The 18,276-nt window shown below is 40.9% G+C and overlaps 2 protein-coding genes across 2 annotated transcripts; one reads left to right on the top strand and one right to left on the bottom strand.

Moving 5' to 3' along the window:
* The first annotated feature begins 7,192 nt into the window (after nucleotides 1-7,192).
* LOC103703340 (AT-hook motif nuclear-localized protein 16) lies at nucleotides 7,193-10,567 on the top strand. The gene has a single exon (XM_026803086.2). It carries the CDS (start codon nucleotides 8,119-8,121, stop codon nucleotides 8,923-8,925), a length of 807 nt encoding a protein of 268 aa, XP_026658887.2. The 5' UTR covers nucleotides 7,193-8,118; the 3' UTR covers nucleotides 8,926-10,567.
* LOC103703341 (chlorophyll a-b binding protein of LHCII type 1-like) lies at nucleotides 10,267-11,380 on the bottom strand. Its single transcript, XM_008786165.4, has one exon. The coding sequence runs from the start codon at nucleotides 11,290-11,292 to the stop codon at nucleotides 10,492-10,494; it is 801 nt and encodes a 266-aa protein (XP_008784387.2). The 5' UTR covers nucleotides 11,293-11,380; the 3' UTR covers nucleotides 10,267-10,491.
* Nucleotides 11,381-18,276: the final 6,896 nt, after the last annotated feature.

The raw sequence follows: 18,276 nt of genomic DNA on the forward strand, positions 1-18,276 counted from the left end.
CTAGTTGGGGTTAATCTCGCCGGGCCCAACTCCCAGTTGGACCTGGCTGTTAATTTGTCTTCCCGGCTTACGAAGGGACTCGACCATGCTTGGTGTGAATTGTGAAAGTGATAGAGACGTGGAACCTAAACGGTGCGGAAATTTTAGCTGCTTGCAGCTTGCCCTGCCCCCTTTCCAAGACTCTCGTGGATGGTAAGTAATACATTTTGGCTCCTTCTCTTACCGAATATATATATATATATATATATATATATATATATATATATATATATATATATATATATATATATATATATATATATATATATATATATATATATAAGTTTCTTCACGAGCCAATGCTAAAATTTCAATTAATTTCTATCCTATCTATATCTATGATAAAAAAAATAAAAACATAAATCCAGTAGCACAAACAAGATATGATTTTTACCATTACTTTGTCAAGCATGCATTTTACAGTTTAATCATGCATGGAACATGCTCAGATACATGCTTAGAATATATATCCGAGCCTTCTGGCCTAAAAGATTACAGTGATTCACCCTTTCTTTTTTATTATGTCTCGAACCATATTAGAATAACTCGGCTTAGTAAAAAATATGTTTGTGAGAAGGTGTAACAATCCAGAACCTCATCCAAAATGGCTAGCCGGAAGTTATTATTTGGGTTCCTTGATCCTGTATAAGTACTCAAGATCTATCCAGCGAATAACCGATGTGGGACTACACACGCCCGCACGGATCCTCACATACTCCCCCCGTTCAAGCTCTGACGTTCTCGTCAGGCTAAGGGTTCAAATCAATTCAAATCTAATCACAAACACCACGATTGGCCCGCGGTCAGTCCCAATAGATCTGTGCTGCAGTGTCCCCTAATCCACATAGGTTATGGGCCAGGTCGGCTCTGATACTATTTGTCAGGATCAAGCGCTACCATTACACCAAAAGCAATTGCTGATAGTGAAAGCGCAACTTTATTTTCTTAAACCGCACCGAGCAGTGCCTCGAGTCGATTTCGACCAAGCCCCGCCCAACCGGGACTCCGACTGGGTCTCGCCAATAGGCCCCTGCGTTCCACCCTACTCCTCGAGGCCATCCATGCTGGCAGGCGGTACGACTGACTCGGCCTTTCAGGCCTCCGCCAATGTTGACTCGGCCTCTCAGGCCTTCGCCAATAATCCTCCCTCCCAGCGCGATGCCTGAGGTTCGAACTCGAGACCTCTGGGCGTGTGTTTAGTCCCACATCGGTTATTCGCTGGGTAGATCTTGGGTACTTATACAGGATCAAGGAATCCAAATAATACCTTTTGGCTAGTTATTTTGGGTGAGGTTCTATGTTGTTACGGAAGGATGGTCCTTCCCAAACTTGCCGGTGGTCCACTGCCATGGTACAAGGACGATTCTTTGGAGTTTGGACCTCCCCAGGACTCAACTTGAGGTGAGTAATGAGTGAAATTTTTTTTTGAAGAGGTCATGCTTTTTATTATCTCAGAATTTATGTGGTTGAGACGAGAATTTTCTTTCTCGAAGAAGCATGGCCACGCTAGCCTCGAAGTCTCTTCTCCTCAAGATCAGTCGGCAATTGAGAGCGACTTCTATGAAGTTACGGAAAATGACTTGGTAGAAAGTTGTGAACCTGTGCTTACTTGTCCAACATCAATACTTGGATGATTTGCCATTCCTGCTTGTCCGACTAATGAAATATCTTTTGGATTGTCGGGAAAAAACCTTGAAGGTTGGTGGACAAGGTAGCCTCTTTGTAAAGGCCTATCTAGTGTTCCGTATCCTTCTAGAGAGCAAATTACGTGAGCACTTATAGGTAGGTCGGGTGGCTGGTGCAAGAATGGTGCTTTTTAGTCTGCATAGTTTCATTTCGCAGCACTTGCAAGGCTGCCAAAGATTCCCTGTTATGTCTGTAAGCTAATCTTAGTTTTATTTGCTTAATGAAACAAGTGAAAGGTTCTGCCAAAATGTGCAGTAACCTACCTGTCACCAAGTGAACGTCATCTAATCCATTGTCTTCTTCTGTGTATTGTTTTAGAATTGACCTTTCAACCTGATGCTTTTGTAAGGTAATACACAGTTCAAATTCCACTTTCTAATAATTTTCTCATATAATATCAGCTACGGCGGTGGAGAAATGTGTGTCATGTGACTCGAAAGACCTTCAACCTGAAGAATACGCTAATAAACTAATTACCATGCCTCGAACCCAAAATGTAACATACGCCACATATTTATATAGTAGACTATACAAACATATAAAGTTACAGATCATATCAAAACAATAATAATTTTAAATATTTATTTAATTAAGAACTTATACAATTTTTGCAATAGTTTCAAAGTGACATAAGTCAACAATTATAAACTACTAACATAAATCAAATAAAATATTCTAAATAGACTTACTAAAACTCCAATGCCCGAAAGAATCTTTAAAAGATCTAGCGCATTCTCCAAGTTCCGAGCAATTATGTATCTGGATCTAAAAAATAGAAAAAATATAATAATAAGCTACATTAGCCCAGTAAACAACATAATATCCCAAAGTAGGGTCAAAGCATGTCAAATAATTGTTAAAAGTACAAAATATTGATTAAAAAATAAATCATTTCTTGAATAAGGCATATTTCTTTATGAAGCATACTATAGTTTTTCCAAAAATACCAAAAACCAGATATCAGGTAACCCAATGGTATGGGTCAGAATGCACAAAGTGCCAAAAACTACTATTATTAACTATCGGTGGCATGGTGTCGCAAATACCACTATTATAGTCACTAGTGGTGCGATATCGAAATTAATTTCTCACATATTACAAGTCGACAGGGCCAACGAATAATCCTCATTGACGGAGCCAAATCAGATCATAGTCGCAATGAGAATGCATACTTATAAAACAGATTTTTCATGATTTGCCTAGTCACATTTTTTATATGTCATAATATAACGCATAATATATTTTAAATTAATCATAACATTAACATGCCTGACCCATTTAACTAAGTATAAATTATATATCATAATTAAATTTAATCAACTAATTATTATTTTACCTTCCAAAAATATATTTTGAAGCATTAGGTCACTTATCTCTTATCATTTCAGCATCTCACTCTAGTTAGACGGGTTAGGTGTACCTGTTTTAATACAATAAAATATCACAAATTGCATCATCATTCCAAAAGTCAAGCGAAGTCAAAATTTAAACATCACTGGGGAACAGCCTTATGCCTCCAAATTAGGTCAGTCAGGTAATAGTGCTCAACTGCCCAGGTCGGTCCGAGCAAAGAGGATTCAATAGATCAAGTGAAGATCAAAAGTAGCCAAATTTAGCTGAAACTGAAGTAGTGGGCCGGTCCACCGCCTGGGCACTGAGTTTGTTCAAAGTCTCCAAACTGGGTCAACTTAGATCCGAGCAACAAGAAAAGCAACGCTTACACTAGGATTCTTGATCTAGTCTTGAGAGAAAAAGAAAGAGAGGACAAAGAATCTCGGCTTAAGTTCAATTAGGGGCCTGGGTTTGGTCTATCAACAGCACGGGCTATTCAGGATCATCAATGTATCTGGTCAATGAGTCAAAGTAGAGAGAAGAGTTTTCTCCCCTTTTTTAAGCTAATTACAAAGCCAATGAATAATCCTCATTAACGGGGCCAGATCAGATCATAGTCGCAATGAGAATGCATACTTATAAAACAGATTTTTCATGATTTGCCTAGTCACATTTTTTATATTTCATAATATAGCGCATAATATATTTTAAGTTAATCATAACATTAACATGCCCGACACATTTAACTAAGTATAAAATAGATATCATAATTAAATTTAGTCAACTAATTATTATTTTACCTTCGAAAAACATACTTTGAAGCATTAGGTTACTTATCACTTATCATTTCAAAATCTCACTCTAATTAGACGGGTCAGGTGCACCTGTTTTAATACAATAAAATATCACAAATTGCATCATCATTCCAAAAGTCAAGCGAAGTCAAAATTTAAGCATCACTGGGGAACGGCTTTATGCCTCCAAATTAGGTCGGTCAAGTAATAGTGCTCAACTGCCCAGGTCGGTTCGAGCAAAGAGGATTCAATAGATCAGGTGAAGATCAAAAGTAGCCAAATCTAGCTGAGACTGAAGTAATAGGCCGGTCCGCCACCTAGGCACTGAGGTAGTTCAAAGTCTCCAAACTGGGTCAACTTAGATCCGAGCAACAAGAAAAGCAAGGCTTACACTAGAATTCTTGATCTAGTCTAGAGAGAGAAAGAAGGAGAGGACAAAGAATCTCAGCTCAGGTTCAATCAGGGGCCTGGGTTTGGTCTGTCGACAGCACGAGCTATCCAGGATCATCAATGTATCTGGTCAATGAGTCAAAGCAGAGAGAAGGCAAAATTTTCTCCCTTTTTTTAAGTTAATTACAAATAGAGAAAAATAGGAAGAAAAATAGAAGAAATAAGAAGAAGAAGAAAAACGAAGAGGAGGAAGAGAGGGAAGAGGAGAAGGAAGAAGCCAGGGAAGAAGGTCTGACAGCGGATAGGTCTGGGTGGTCGACAGCCATCCATCGACAATAGGTGGCAGTCGACAAGAAAGAGAAAACCAAGATAATTCTCAATTTGGCCCAAAACACGGGAAGGAAAACATCTCCGTTAGCTTCGACCGGAGAAATAGGGAAGGGGCTTATTGCTGCGTCGACAGAGATGGAGGATCTTGGCCGCGAATTACTCAACCGATGGCGACTAGTGGCGGCAGCACTCGAAATAGGTAAGAGTCTCGAAACAGAGCACTCGGACAAAATAGAAAGAGAAAAGGGAGCTTTGGGCGGCAGTGCTCGGCTGGGGTGGCATGCCGGCCACCGGAGAAGAAGAAGAAAAAGGGAGGAGAGGGCTCGATGGCTCCTTCCGGCAACAGGGCAAGGAAGAGGATCGGAGAAGGAGCTCAGGATCGATGGCTCGATCTCAGGTGAATTCAAAAGGAAAGGAAAGGAGATCTTAAATAGCTGATCACTGACCTTATCCGGCCAGTTTCCAGATCGCAATGTACTTTCTTGCTCATTGCGATCGAGAAGGAAGAAGACTTCAACCAAAGCCTTCTTTCCAGTGCCCTCACGTGTGACGCACGTGGGGCCCAATTAGGGGATTGGGCCGGTCTAGTGGACCGAGCCCAGTCTAGGGTCTCACACTAATTGCCCAAGTTAGCTGATGAATTGCAAGGCTTTTTGGTCGCACTTAGTTGCATCGTACAATTCTAAATGTTCATATGAATCCAGGTTGAAGGATGGAATTTCAAGTGAAAATGCTACCTTGAGGCTACATCGGTGATGGAAAGTGAAGAATTTCACTAAAGGATTGGAGTTTTTTTTTTTTTTCAACTTTTACTGATATTGCAGAGGCAGAAGGTTTTATTAGCATCCTGAAGTATCTCTTATGGTCCAACCATCGTCCATGCTTCTCCGACCTATGCCTTCTTTTAGGGGACGAAAGGTCTCAATGCTATGATTTAGTGGGAATTGTTATTAACTCAAACTGTTCATGCTCTGTTGAATCAGTAATGATTTTTGTGAAGGACATTTTTCCTATTTCATATTTATGTTATCAAAATTTTATATGTTCTTTTCTGTAGATAGTTCTTATTTTATCCGAAATTTATCAAATAAACTTATAAATGCAATACTGCTATTTAACTTCTGTATTTTGACTCCCCAACTCCATGATAGGAAGTTCTTTTGTTTTCCTTTCCAACTGCGTTGTCGACCTTAACGGGGAGGAACTGATTAGAAATGCTTTCATTTTATTAGATGGATTTCTTTGGTTTCTTGCTTCGAAGACATGTTTGAGAGATCGACAGCACAATTGCTCCATACTTAATTAGAGACAGGATGAAGCTATTAGTTCTCCTGAACATTTCGCAATAAAAAAGGAAATCCCATGGTTTTCTATATTTAATTGTAATCATTTGTTCCTTGAGATCAAAGTACTGCATGTATTTGAAAACATATAGTTGCTAACTTTGATATAGCAGAAGGCCGTCAACACATAGCTTGTGTGTGCCAATTTCATCAATAGTGAGTCCTAAGAGCTCAATTGACTTGAATATATTTGTTAATCCCAACCCGAAAACAAAAAATCAAATAACTTATTTTCTTTAAAATTGTACTTATTAATTTTTTTCATTTTATATGCACAAATATCATTATATCTTCTTGCAGCTCTCAACATGATTATTTAGCAATTTTGTGTAGATTTGTGCTAATAACTAAAGTGTCTCTTCCTAGAATAGATATTCATCATAAAAAGATAACCTAAAAATTCTTTTATACGTCTGATGCACAATGTTCTCAAAACTTGTTCTTTATGCATTTATGTGCTCAATAGTTAGCAATTCTATGCAGTCCTTATTAATCCTTTTGATTTTTGGAGCATATTTTAACTAATCCTTGTTGTGCCATCTTATGCCATATTGCCATGTTGGAAGATGTTTGCTCTCTTATATCAATCACTGGCTTCTCATATTGCTGCTGCTCCTTGATTTCCTCTGCTTTGAACTAGTCCAGACACTCGAGATCAGTTCGAACTATACTAGGTATGCAGCACCAAGATCAGCTCAAACTTTTTATAACATGCTTGTAGCATCAAGACATTCTATCGTGATTAATATGATTATCTGAGGATTAATAAATCAACTCTATGCTAGGAATTGCTTGCACAAAGGGTATAAATTGAAGTATGAATGCCTTCCTGATATAATTGCCTTGCATATTTTGCATTCATTAGTATTGTCTTCGCATTATTTGGTGCAGGACGATTGACCGAAAATGACTTCACACTTGCTACCAAGATCAATGGTCTCAATTATTACAAGGAAAGCACTGCCTAGTTCGGTAAGCCGTGTAAAATTTTTAAAACTTGTTACAACTGCGTGTATGTTTTGCCATTGGTTTTGGAATCAACTTCTTACAGTGCAAAACCAATGTGAACCAATCAATAGATCCTGGATATAAGATCACATAGTTTACTGGTGATGTCAATTGTTAGGTTCATCTTTGGTTTAACCAAGTGCATGTATGGGTAAAATTTTCCAAGTGTCACCTAGTGTGTATGAAAACATTATATTAGCATATGCTTTAGAATTGTGATGCTACTTGAGAAGCATTCTTGATGCATAAAATTTGCTTTTATGATGCCAAAATTTCATAATTTTGTCGATTATAACATCCTCCAAGTAAACTGGTTTAGGCTTGGGTCGTTGAAATTCACAATTTGCCAGCAGTAGAGCAGTTTGCGAAGGAAACGAGGACTCGACTCCCAAGGATATGCATACAAGATTATCTCTTAGATATTCTTCGCATAAATGCATACAAGTTATCTTAAATTTTGTAGAAGAAATTCTGAGGGATATGCACATTGGTTCTTAAATCCTAGATATCAGATGGGCGAGCCCATTACATATCCCTTTCATTCAATTTGGTATGATATTTCTGGTGCCGGCAATCTGAAGGGGAATTGTTAGTTTTTGTTGCATGGAAATGGACGAGTTGAATGGAAAATATCTGCTAATCTAGATATGCCCCATGCGCCTGTTTTTTGTTTCATCGCATTGGATATTTAACAACAGATGGACTCGATCGATTACGTAGTTTAATTGTCAGGGTAAATTTTAAATTCGTGCATGACAGAAGGTTGATGGGGTATATGCATCTGCAAGTACATGTTCATGAAGGGGATGCTTGGATGCCCAAAGATCTTCATGGCGTACTCAATTTATTTATTTGAACTCGGTGGTTAATTGTCACCAACCCAATCTCATGTCATATCCATGATAATGAATTCCACAACCATAGGGTTCAACAGCAGCTATATTAATAGATTCCCGGTCTAATTTTTCAAAGAACATGCAGTTAACTATTGGAGAAGCTAATTAACATGAGGGCTGGGTCAGTTGAAAGTTAGGCAGCTACGAAATTTACTCTAATATAATGACAAGGTCTGTCCTACCGCTTACCAATAAATCCTAAACATCCTTTTCTTTTTTTTCCTTTAAAAAAGAAGTCTCTCCACGCTTGGTATCTCCTATTTATAATCCCCTGCATCGTCCTGTTTCTAAGACGAAGTAATGGCCGGTGCAAATCAAGTAGCTCCTACTACTACTTGTCCCAGTACTCACACTACCGCTTACAAGACCCTGAACAGAGGCAGTCACCGCGAGATGGAGTGCCCGGACCCCAAGTCAGCCCTGGTTCCAAGCCTCCCCACCACCCAAGTGCCTGTCGGCAAGTCAAGGCAGCCAGTCCGGCGGCCTCGCGGCCGGCCGGCTGGCTCGAAGAATAAGCCAAAGCCGCCGATCATTATTACTAGGGAGATACCGACCGCGCTCCGAGCCCATGCAATGGAGGTAGCCCCAGGGTGCGACATCTCCGAGTGCATCGCCGGCTTCGCGCGGAGGAGGCGGCGCGGGGTGTGCGTGCTTGGCGGGAGCGGGTGCGTGACCAACGTCGCGCTCCGCCAGCCTGCTGCTACCTCCGGCCCGCCGGGCGCCTTCTTGACGTTCCACGGGCGGTTCGAGATCCTGTCGCTGCTGGGGTGCTTCTTCCCGCCCCCGGTGCCGCCGGCTGCGGCGGCCGGCCTGACGGTCTACTTGGCGGGACCACAGGGGCAGGTGGTGGGCGGGGGAGTGGCGGGAGCTCTGATCGCGGCCGGGCCGGTGGTGGTGATGGCGGCGTCTTTCGCGACCGCCACCTTCGACCGGCTGCCGCTTTCGGAAGATGAAGATAAGGCTGCCTGCGATCAGTATCAACGCCATCGCCGGGAGCATGTTGAGATGGCCAACTTGTACGGCGTGCCGACGGGAGTGGTGGCCTCTGCTAGCGTGGCGACGGAGGCTTATGCATGGGGACCAGGGCGCCAACTCGCGAAGAGTTAACGTGACCAGGAATTTAAATTAAGCAAATAGTTCCTTAATTTGATCCATGTCTCGGAATCTTACAGACCTTTTCATAGACGTGTTTGGCGATGCGCAAACGCGAAAAAAAGAAGCTGCTGCTGATTACAATTAAATGATACTTAGTAATTATTTCTTCGCTTGGAATTTGAAACCTCATGCTGTCATGCCGGTCTAACGATGGCTTGAAGTTTGAAACCGGGGATTGGCATGCTGACTTTGATTTAAGAGTACAAGCATAAAATTTTGGGCTGTATCATTGTCCAACTAAAGCTGTTTATGGACTGGACTTGGATAAAAAAATATCAAATTTAATATAGACTTGAACCAAAATCTGACTAAGAATAGAGTTTAGGCTTACGTCTAACCAATCAACAACGCTATAGTTATACCATTATCACAATAGAGTTGAGGCTTGAGTTCTTATGATTAGATTATAACTACTAGTCAAAATGGTTGGAAGAAGTTGATGGTCACGGTCATGATTAGATAGTAATAAGTGATTATTTTTAGATAATGCATATTAAAAGAACCCAACAAATTAGGCACAAATTGATCAAGTTCCTTATCAAAAGCAGAAATTGTTGAAGCCATGCAGCATGAACACCAATAGAAACTTGAGAATGAAAGATTTTGTCAAAGGCTCACGGCAAATTTCCACATCTCGGAACTTAATAGCTGTCCTACATTTGACTACCGTTTTATATTTAGGTAACATGCTGCAAAAATTTACATTTAATCTCCGTGCATAATTAAGTCTATATCTTGGATAGAGTTAGGCTTGTTTCTATCTACAATTATCCCTTCTTTGTATACATTCATAAATAATTTTTGAATTAAACATAAAATGATCATCAAAACCTCAAACAATAAAAAATCCCCAACATCTTTTTTGTTTCTTTTCTTTTTCACCAAAGAAAATTTTCATTTTCTTCACTGTTTTTTGCATTAAATAAAGATAAATATAAAATGACCAGCCAACAATCTAGGAGTTCGGTCTCAATTATCCTATGCTTGCCATAGCCATTTTTTGGAGTCAAACCTAAGTTTTGTTTTTGGAGATCTGGTCTTTTGATATGCATGCTTGGCGCAATGGTAAGTTACATTTCTCCATTATGATATAGAGATCATAGATTCGAACTACGAATACAGCCTCTCCGTAATAAAGCTGTAATACACGCCCACCATTAGAATGGCACATTGTTCTCTACTTTGTTATTTCATAAAATTATAATATTTGGAAACTCGTGGCGCTAGTTGTGTTACCGTTAGGATTGTTCTTGATGCAACTTGACCGAAGTCATCCAATGGGAAGCGGGACCAAACACAACACATCCCAACTGATAGTTTGGGCTGATTTCAGCAAATCGATATTCAACTTACACGGTTTTGTTGAGGACGGATGAATGCTTGGACAACTTGAACCATGATTAAACGTCAACAGTGGAAGGCAAATATCGCTATTGCCCGAGATTAATGGACATTAATTACCAACAATCTTAAAGGCAGAAGAAACTCCTTAGGAGGAACTGGGCAGTAAACTCTAGCTCACTTGCCGGGGACAAAGTTGGTGGCGTAGGCCCAAGCGTTGTTGTTGACGGGATCAGCCAAGTGGTCGGCCAAGTTCTCCAACGGACCCTTGCCGGTGACGATGGCCTGCACGAAGAAACCGAACATCGAGAACATGGCCAGCCTGCCGTTCTTGATCTCCTTCACCTTGAGCTCTGCAAAGGCCTCGGGGTCGTCGGCCAGGCCGAGAGGGTCGAAGCTACCCCCAGGGTACAGAGGGTCGGTCACCTCGCCGAGCGGCCCGCCGGCAATCCGGTAGCCCTCCACGGCGCCCATCAGGATAACTTGGCAGGCCCAGATGGCCAGAATGCTCTGGGCGTGGATCAGGCTGGGGTTGCCCAGGTAGTCCAGACCGCCCTCACTGAAGATCTGGGCACCGGCCTTGAACCAGACGGCCTCGCCGAACTTGACGCCATTGCGAGCAAGAAGCTCCGGGAAGACGCAGCCGAGGGCGCCAAGCATGGCCCACCGGCAGTGGATGACCTCGAGCTCACGGTTCTTGGCGAAGGTCTCGGGGTCGGCGGAGAGGCCGGCCGTGTCCCACCCGTAGTCGCCGGGGAATTCGCCGGTGAGGTAGGACGGGGGCTCGCCGGAGAAGGGACCTAAGTACTTGACGCGGTCGGGGCCGTACCAGGGGCTGCCGGAGGCGACGGGCTTGGGCCTGGAGAAGGTCTTGCGCATGGTGATCCTGCCTTCGCCAAGTATCTCGGAGGCCGAGGGAGCGAGCTTCACAGCCTTGCCGGCGAGTGAGGGGGAGGAGAGGGCCATGGTGGCAGCCATGGTTGGATAGAGAAAGGGAGGCTCGTGTAGTTAGTTATCGGTAGGAGGAGGAGAAGGTGCAAGAGAAGATTTCTGAGAGAGAAGGGGAGGATGGCCGGGGATATTAATAAAAGAGGAAGGCGGTGGAGAGGGAGGGAAAGAGGTAGCAGTCCTTATCCAGGGAAATCTTTGCCTTTCTTTTCATTGGTTGATGGGTTTTGAGGTTTAGATTTGGTCGAACAGTTGGCGCATTATGAGCCACCACCTCGGTGAGATATTAACCAAGTTCATGAGTGGTGGTCTGAGTGTTTCCATTTTGTCTAGATTCTTGAGAGGCATTTTTTCCGTATCGAATTATCATTAGAAAATCTGGAATTGGATAACGTGGTCGTATGTAAGCCAATAAGAAAGATGGATACAACGCCTTAGAGAGCGGAAATCTTCCAGAGTTTATCGATATCTAGTTTGCATGACTGAAAGAGTATTGCCTCCTTACCCCACAAAAAGGAAAAAAAATGAAGAAGAAATAAACTACCTATCATTCACCAAATGAAAAAGAAGGAACACCGCCTAAACTCTCTTATCGAACACATGCATAAGAGTGCAAACGTCGGATATAAGATTTGACGCACCGAATTAAACATTAAGGCCTTTAATTAGCTTGGAATGGGAAGGAAGGAGAAATGATTTGAGGAAGCTGAAGCAAAAAGAGTTTATATGATAACATCTGATTATCAGTAATTCTCTAACTTTTAGGACCTCATTATAATCCATTTCTTATCAACATACTTAGTGGTTTCTCGACTCTTTAATTACTTGATGATGTTCGCTGATAAATGAATGAGATAACATATATGGAGCAACTTTTTAAGAAAATGAGGAATTCACGATCAACTTAATTTGTTCTGCATCTTCAAAACAGAATATCTTTTTTTTGTTGAATTATTTGATGCATGTGAAAGGTGTTAGGAAAGACCCCTTCACTAGATGAAAACTTTCCTATCTTTGTGTGAGTAGAATGAGAATACCACAATAATTAATCAATGTAAGAACCACCAAAAAAAACAAACCACAAGAAAGAGACAAGAATTTTTAGGTGGAAAACCCTCCAATATGAGGGGAAAAAACCACCGGACCTAAGTCCACCACAAACCTCCACTATCAACAATAATGGGCTTACAAAGTATCTTCTCTAGGCTAAGCTAGAGGATCACATACATCAAGGATCTCTTCCTTGGATCACAAACAAAGAGTTTATATGAAAAAGAGTTTAGGCTCCAATAATAAAATGAGAATAATCTCACCGAGTGTAGGTTTGCACAAGGTTCTTTTTCCTCTTGAAATGCCTTGAATAAGATCTTCACCTCCTCCTTGAGATGGATTCCACAAGCACTTCTCCCAAGACGGCCACCTTCTTTTGTTTTCTTCTCATCCACCCTCTAATAGAATAATTAACCCTAACCCCTCTTTTCCCTCTTTTTGTTTCCCCTTTTTTTTTTTCTTTATTTAAATTGCTGGGTCCCACCTCACATAAGGTGGGACTTGGCCAACAATTCTCCCCCTCCCATCTTATGTGAGAGGCTCCACCAAGCTTGCCTTAAGCATACAAATATCATGCTTCTTCTTAAGCAAAATTTTAGTCATCATATCCGACCCATTCTCATCGGTATGGATTTTCTCTAGATGCAAAAGCTTTTCTTCCAACACATCCCGAATCCAATGATACCTCACATCAATGTGCTTCGACCTTGAATGAAAGCTGGAATTCTTGCTAAGATGAATGGCACTCTGATTATCACAAAAAAGAGTATACTTGTCTTGTTTCAAGCCCAATTCTTGGAGGAATCTTTTCATCCACAACATTTCCTTACATGCCTCTGTCACCGCAATATATTCGGCCTCTGTAGTGGACAAAGCAACACATTTCTGCAATTTGGACTGCCATGAAACAGCTCCCCCTGCAAAAGTCATCATGTATCCCGATGTAGACTTTCGAGTATCAATATCACCAGCCATATCTGCATCTGTGAATCCTTCTAGCATAGTTTTTCCATTTCCAAAGCATAAGCAAGCTTTGGAAGTACCTCTAAGGTATCTAAATATCCATTTAACTGCAGCCCAATGTTCTTTGCCAGGATTCGAGAGAAATCTGCTCACAACACCAACTGCATATGCTATGTCTGGTCTTGTACACACCATGGCATACATCAAACTTCCTACTGCTGAAGCATAGGGTACCTTTTGCATCTCCTCTTTCTCCCTTTCATTTGTAGGACATTGCTTGTTTGTGAGTTTGAAATGATTTGCAAGTGGAGAGGAAATCGGTTTAGCCTTTTCCATATTAAACCGCTCGAGCATCCTTTCAATATACTTTTCTTGTGATAGCCAAAGCTTCTTGATCTTTCTATCACGAGAAATTCTCATGCCAAGCATTTGCTTTACGGGCCCCATATCTTTCATGGCAAACGACTTGCTTAAGTCTTTCTTCAACCTATCAATTTTGTTAGTATCACGGCCAATAATCAACATATCATCTACATAAAGCAATAGAATGATAAAATCACCATCACTAAACCTTTGCACATAGACGCAATGATCGGATTTTGTCCTCTTGTAGTCGTGGCCCATCATGAAAGAATCGAACTTTTTATACCATTGCCTTGGTGCTTGTTTAAGCCCATATAAGCTTTTCTTCAACTTGCAAACAAGATGTTCTTTGCCCTTAGTTTTAAACCCCTCAGGTTGCTCCATATAAATTTCTTCCTCAAGGTCTCCATGCAAGAAGGCTGTCTTCACATCAAGTTGTTCAATCTCAAGGTCCATACTAGCTGCCAAACCCAATATAATCCGAAGAGATGACATTTTCACAACCGGAGCAAAAATTTCATCAAAATCTATACCTTTCTTCTGACCAAAGCCCTTCACAACTAATCTTGCTTTGTACTTAGGTTTTAAGCCGCTCTCATCCTCCTTTAATCTGTATACCCATTTGTTCTTGAGTAGTCTCTTACCCTTAGGAAGCTTTACCAAATCAAAAGTATGATTTTCATATAAGGATTTTATTTCTTCTTGCATAGCTTGAAACCATTTATCCTTGTCCTTATGATTCTGCACTTCTTGGATGCATTCTGGCTCCCCCTCATCTGTAAGAAAAATATACTCTGAAGCAGGATATCTAGATGATGCTCTGTGCTGTCTAGTAGACCTTCTGACCTCTGGTTCTGTCATTTCAGACTGACTTGATAGTTCACCATATTCTGAAGCTTCACTGTGACCATTATCACCTGTAGAACCCTCACTAGCACCTGTATCACTATGCTCACTGTCATCCTGCACATCTCCCCTATCATCATCATGGACCATAGGTGGAGGAACTGGATCAAGATTAATTGGAGAACTGTTCAAATACTTCGGCTTCTCTTGCTTTCCAAAGTCTTCAATAAACTGATCTTCAAAGAAGACAACATCTCTACTCCTGATCACCTTTTTGTCTTTTGGATCCCACAACCTGTATCCAAATTCTTCATGGCCATAACCTAAGAAAATACATTCTTTAGACTTTCCATCAAGCTTAGACCTTTCATCTTTTGGAATGTGAACAAATGTCTTGCATCCAAACACCTTCAAATGACTGTAGGATACATCTTTTCCTGTCCAAACTCTTTCTGGCACATCACCATCCAAAGGAGCCGATGGAGAAAGGTTGATCAAATCCACTGCAGTCCTCATAGCTTCACCCCAAAATGGTTTTGGCAACTTTGCATGAGAGAGCATACATCTGATTCTCTCTACAATTGTTCTATTCATTCTCTCTGCAACTCCATTTTCTTGCGGTGTTTTAGGAACTGTCTTTTGGAGCTTAATGCCATAGTCTTTGCAATATTTTTCAAATGGCCCTCTGTACTCACCTCCATTATCTGCCCTGATGCACTTTAGCTTCTTGCCTGTCTCTCTTTCAACCATGACATGAAAGTGTTTAAATATATCCAAGACTTGATCCTTGGATTTCAAAGCAAAAGCCCATACCTTTCTAGAATGATCATCAATAAAGGTAACAAAATAAAGTGCACCACCAAGAGTTCTACTATCCATCATGCATACATCACTATGTATCAAATCTAGAATGTTAATTTTTCTAGATATAGGTGTTCTATGAAATGCAACTCTATGTTGTTTTCCGGCTAAACAATCAACACAAGTTTTCAAAGACACACCTTTGGTATTTGGTAGCAACTCCTTCTTGGCTAGAATTTGAAGTCCTTTCTCACTCATGTGCCCAAGCCTTTTGTGCCAAAGCTTTGTAGAGAAATCATCATCAATTGTATTCACCTCTCCTTTCTTTAGCTTTGCTTGCATCATGTAGAGAGTATTATTTTTCTTTCCTCTTGCTATCAACAAAGAGCCTTTTGTGAGCTTCCATTTTCCTTCACCAAAATGATTGCTATAACCTTCATCATCAAGCTTGCCGGTGGAGATTAAATTGAGGCGGATATCCGGAACATGTCTAACATCTTTGAGTAGCAACTTGCACCCTGTATTGGTCTCTAAACATACACTCCCCATGCCAACAATTTTGGATAAACCATCATTTCCCATCCTAACACAACCAAAATCACCAGAAGTATAGGATGTGAAGAAACCACCATGTGGAGTGATATGAAAAGAAGCACCAGAATCAATCACCCAGTTACTATCTTCATATGCAAGGTTGACACAACCATCACTAACAACAATGACATCTGCATCAGCTGCAACTGCTGTAACATCCTTTTCCTCTGTCTTTGCTTCACCTTTTTCTGTGTTCTGCTCTCTTTTCAATGCTCTGCACTCTCTTTTCATGTGTCCTAGTTTGCCACAATGATAGCATTTTATGCCTTTCCTTGACTTTGACCTGCCCCTGGATTTATCTCTATTGTAAGGATACTTGCTTTTGCTTCTACCTCTTCTTTCTGTCACAAGAGCCTCAGCTTCAGGAGATATTCCCTGTTCTTTTCTTCTAACCTCTTCATTTAGCATGCTATCCTTTACCATATCCAAAGTGACCTTGCCGTCAGGTGCAGAATTGCTTAGAGACACCACAAGAGTCTCCCAACTGTCTGGCAAAGAACTAAGAAGTAACAAAGCCTGCAACTCCTCATCTAGGACAAGCTTCATAGTAGTCAACTGATTCACCAAGCCTTGGAAGTCATTCAAGTGTTCTGTCAAACTTTTCCCATCTTTATACTTCAAGTTGACAAGCCTCCTAATCAAAGAGGCTTTATTCTGTGCAGTCTTTCTCTCATACATGGCCTCTAATTTCTTCCACAAAGAGAAGGCATTGGTTTCTTGAGCAACATGATGAAACACAGTCTGATCAACCCATTGTCTAATTTGTGCAACTGTCTTTCTATTCATTATCTCCCATTCCTTGTCAGTCTTCTCTTTTGGCCTAGCCTCATCTCCATGGATAGGTTCATACAAATCCTTACAATAAAGGATATCCTCCATCCTAGGTTTCCAAATGGCATAGTTGGAAGATGTCAATTTAATCATGCCTCCCATAGAATCCTCCATTCGAGTCACACAAGAATTTTATCAAACACCTTGTAGGCACAAAACCTTGCTCTGATACCACTTGTTAGGAAAGACCCCTTCACTAGATGAAAACTTTCCTATCTTTGTGTGAGTAGAATGAGAATACCACAATAATTAATCAATGTAAGAACCACCAAAAAAAACAAACCACAAGAAAGAGACAAGAATTTTTAGGTGGAAAACCCTCCAATATGAGGGGAAAAAACCACCGGACCTAAGTCCACCACAAACCTCCACTATCAACAATAATGGGCTTACAAAGTATCTTCTCTAGGCTAAGCTAGAGGATCACATACATCAAGGATCTCTTCCTTGGATCACAAACAAAGAGTTTATATGAAAAAGAGTTTAGGCTCCAATAATAAAATGAGAATAATCTCACCGAGTGTAGGTTTGCACAAGGTTCTTCTTCCTCTTGAAATGCCTTGAATAAGATCTTCACCTCCTCCTTGAGATGGATTCCACAAGCACTTCTCCCAAGACGGCCACCTTCTTTTGTTTTCTTCTCATCCACCCTCTAATAGAATAATTAACCCTAACCCCTCTTTTCCCTCTTTTTGTTTCCCCTTTTTTTTTTTTCTTTATTTAAATTGCTGGGTCCCACCTCACATAAGGTGGGACTTGGCCAACAAAAGGAATATTTTCTTTGAATTTTAAGGCTCAAAACTTAAAGGATGCAACATTCTTTCTCCTCTTAAAAGGTGTATTAAACTAAACTTTTGTAGATGCATGTATGAATATACACACATATACAGCTGCCTTGGTCTCTAAGATCTTACGTGTGGCTTGGCCATACTGGCGTAAATGAGGCTTGACTTAATGGTCTTAAGGTCATTATAGGCCAGCTGGTTTTCATCACTTGTCAGGAAGACAAAATCAATACTGGACAGTCGAACCTGTATCTCCATTTACTGGTTATATGTTGGCTGTACCTCTGCCTGTATTGTTTTGCAGTTGAAGCATTGTTTCATTGAACTTATTCTTTATGTTTATACTATAAAGAGCCAGGTCAAGTTATGTTTATCCTATAAAGAGTCAGTAATAATGTGATCGCTGTTATCAGGTTTTCATGACTATAAACTCAGTCTTAATCATCGTAGAGTTCAATGACGGACTTAGGATCTTGATATCCCCAAGGGCATCCTAAAAGCTCAAGAGTCTTCAGATGTTTAAAATATTGTGGCTGGGCTACACGCACTGACATTTTGCTACTTTCTCAAAGCAGGCAAGAGCCTGCAATGCAAGAGCAAAGATGCACACACATGACAAAGTTCTCATCTTTTCTGAGATTCTACTCTGAAATCCCAAGAACTAGAAAGCCCTGTATCTGCCTGGGGAGAACCAGAAAATTCTCGTCCTTCCACCCTCAGGCTCCATCTCCTACCACCATAATGATTACTGGTTCAGATACAAGTTCTCATGAACTACCAC

The sequence above is a fragment of the Phoenix dactylifera genome, chromosome 8 (genome assembly GCF_009389715.1).
Source record: "Phoenix dactylifera cultivar Barhee BC4 chromosome 8, palm_55x_up_171113_PBpolish2nd_filt_p, whole genome shotgun sequence".
Lineage (NCBI taxonomy): Eukaryota > Viridiplantae > Streptophyta > Magnoliopsida > Arecales > Arecaceae > Phoenix > Phoenix dactylifera.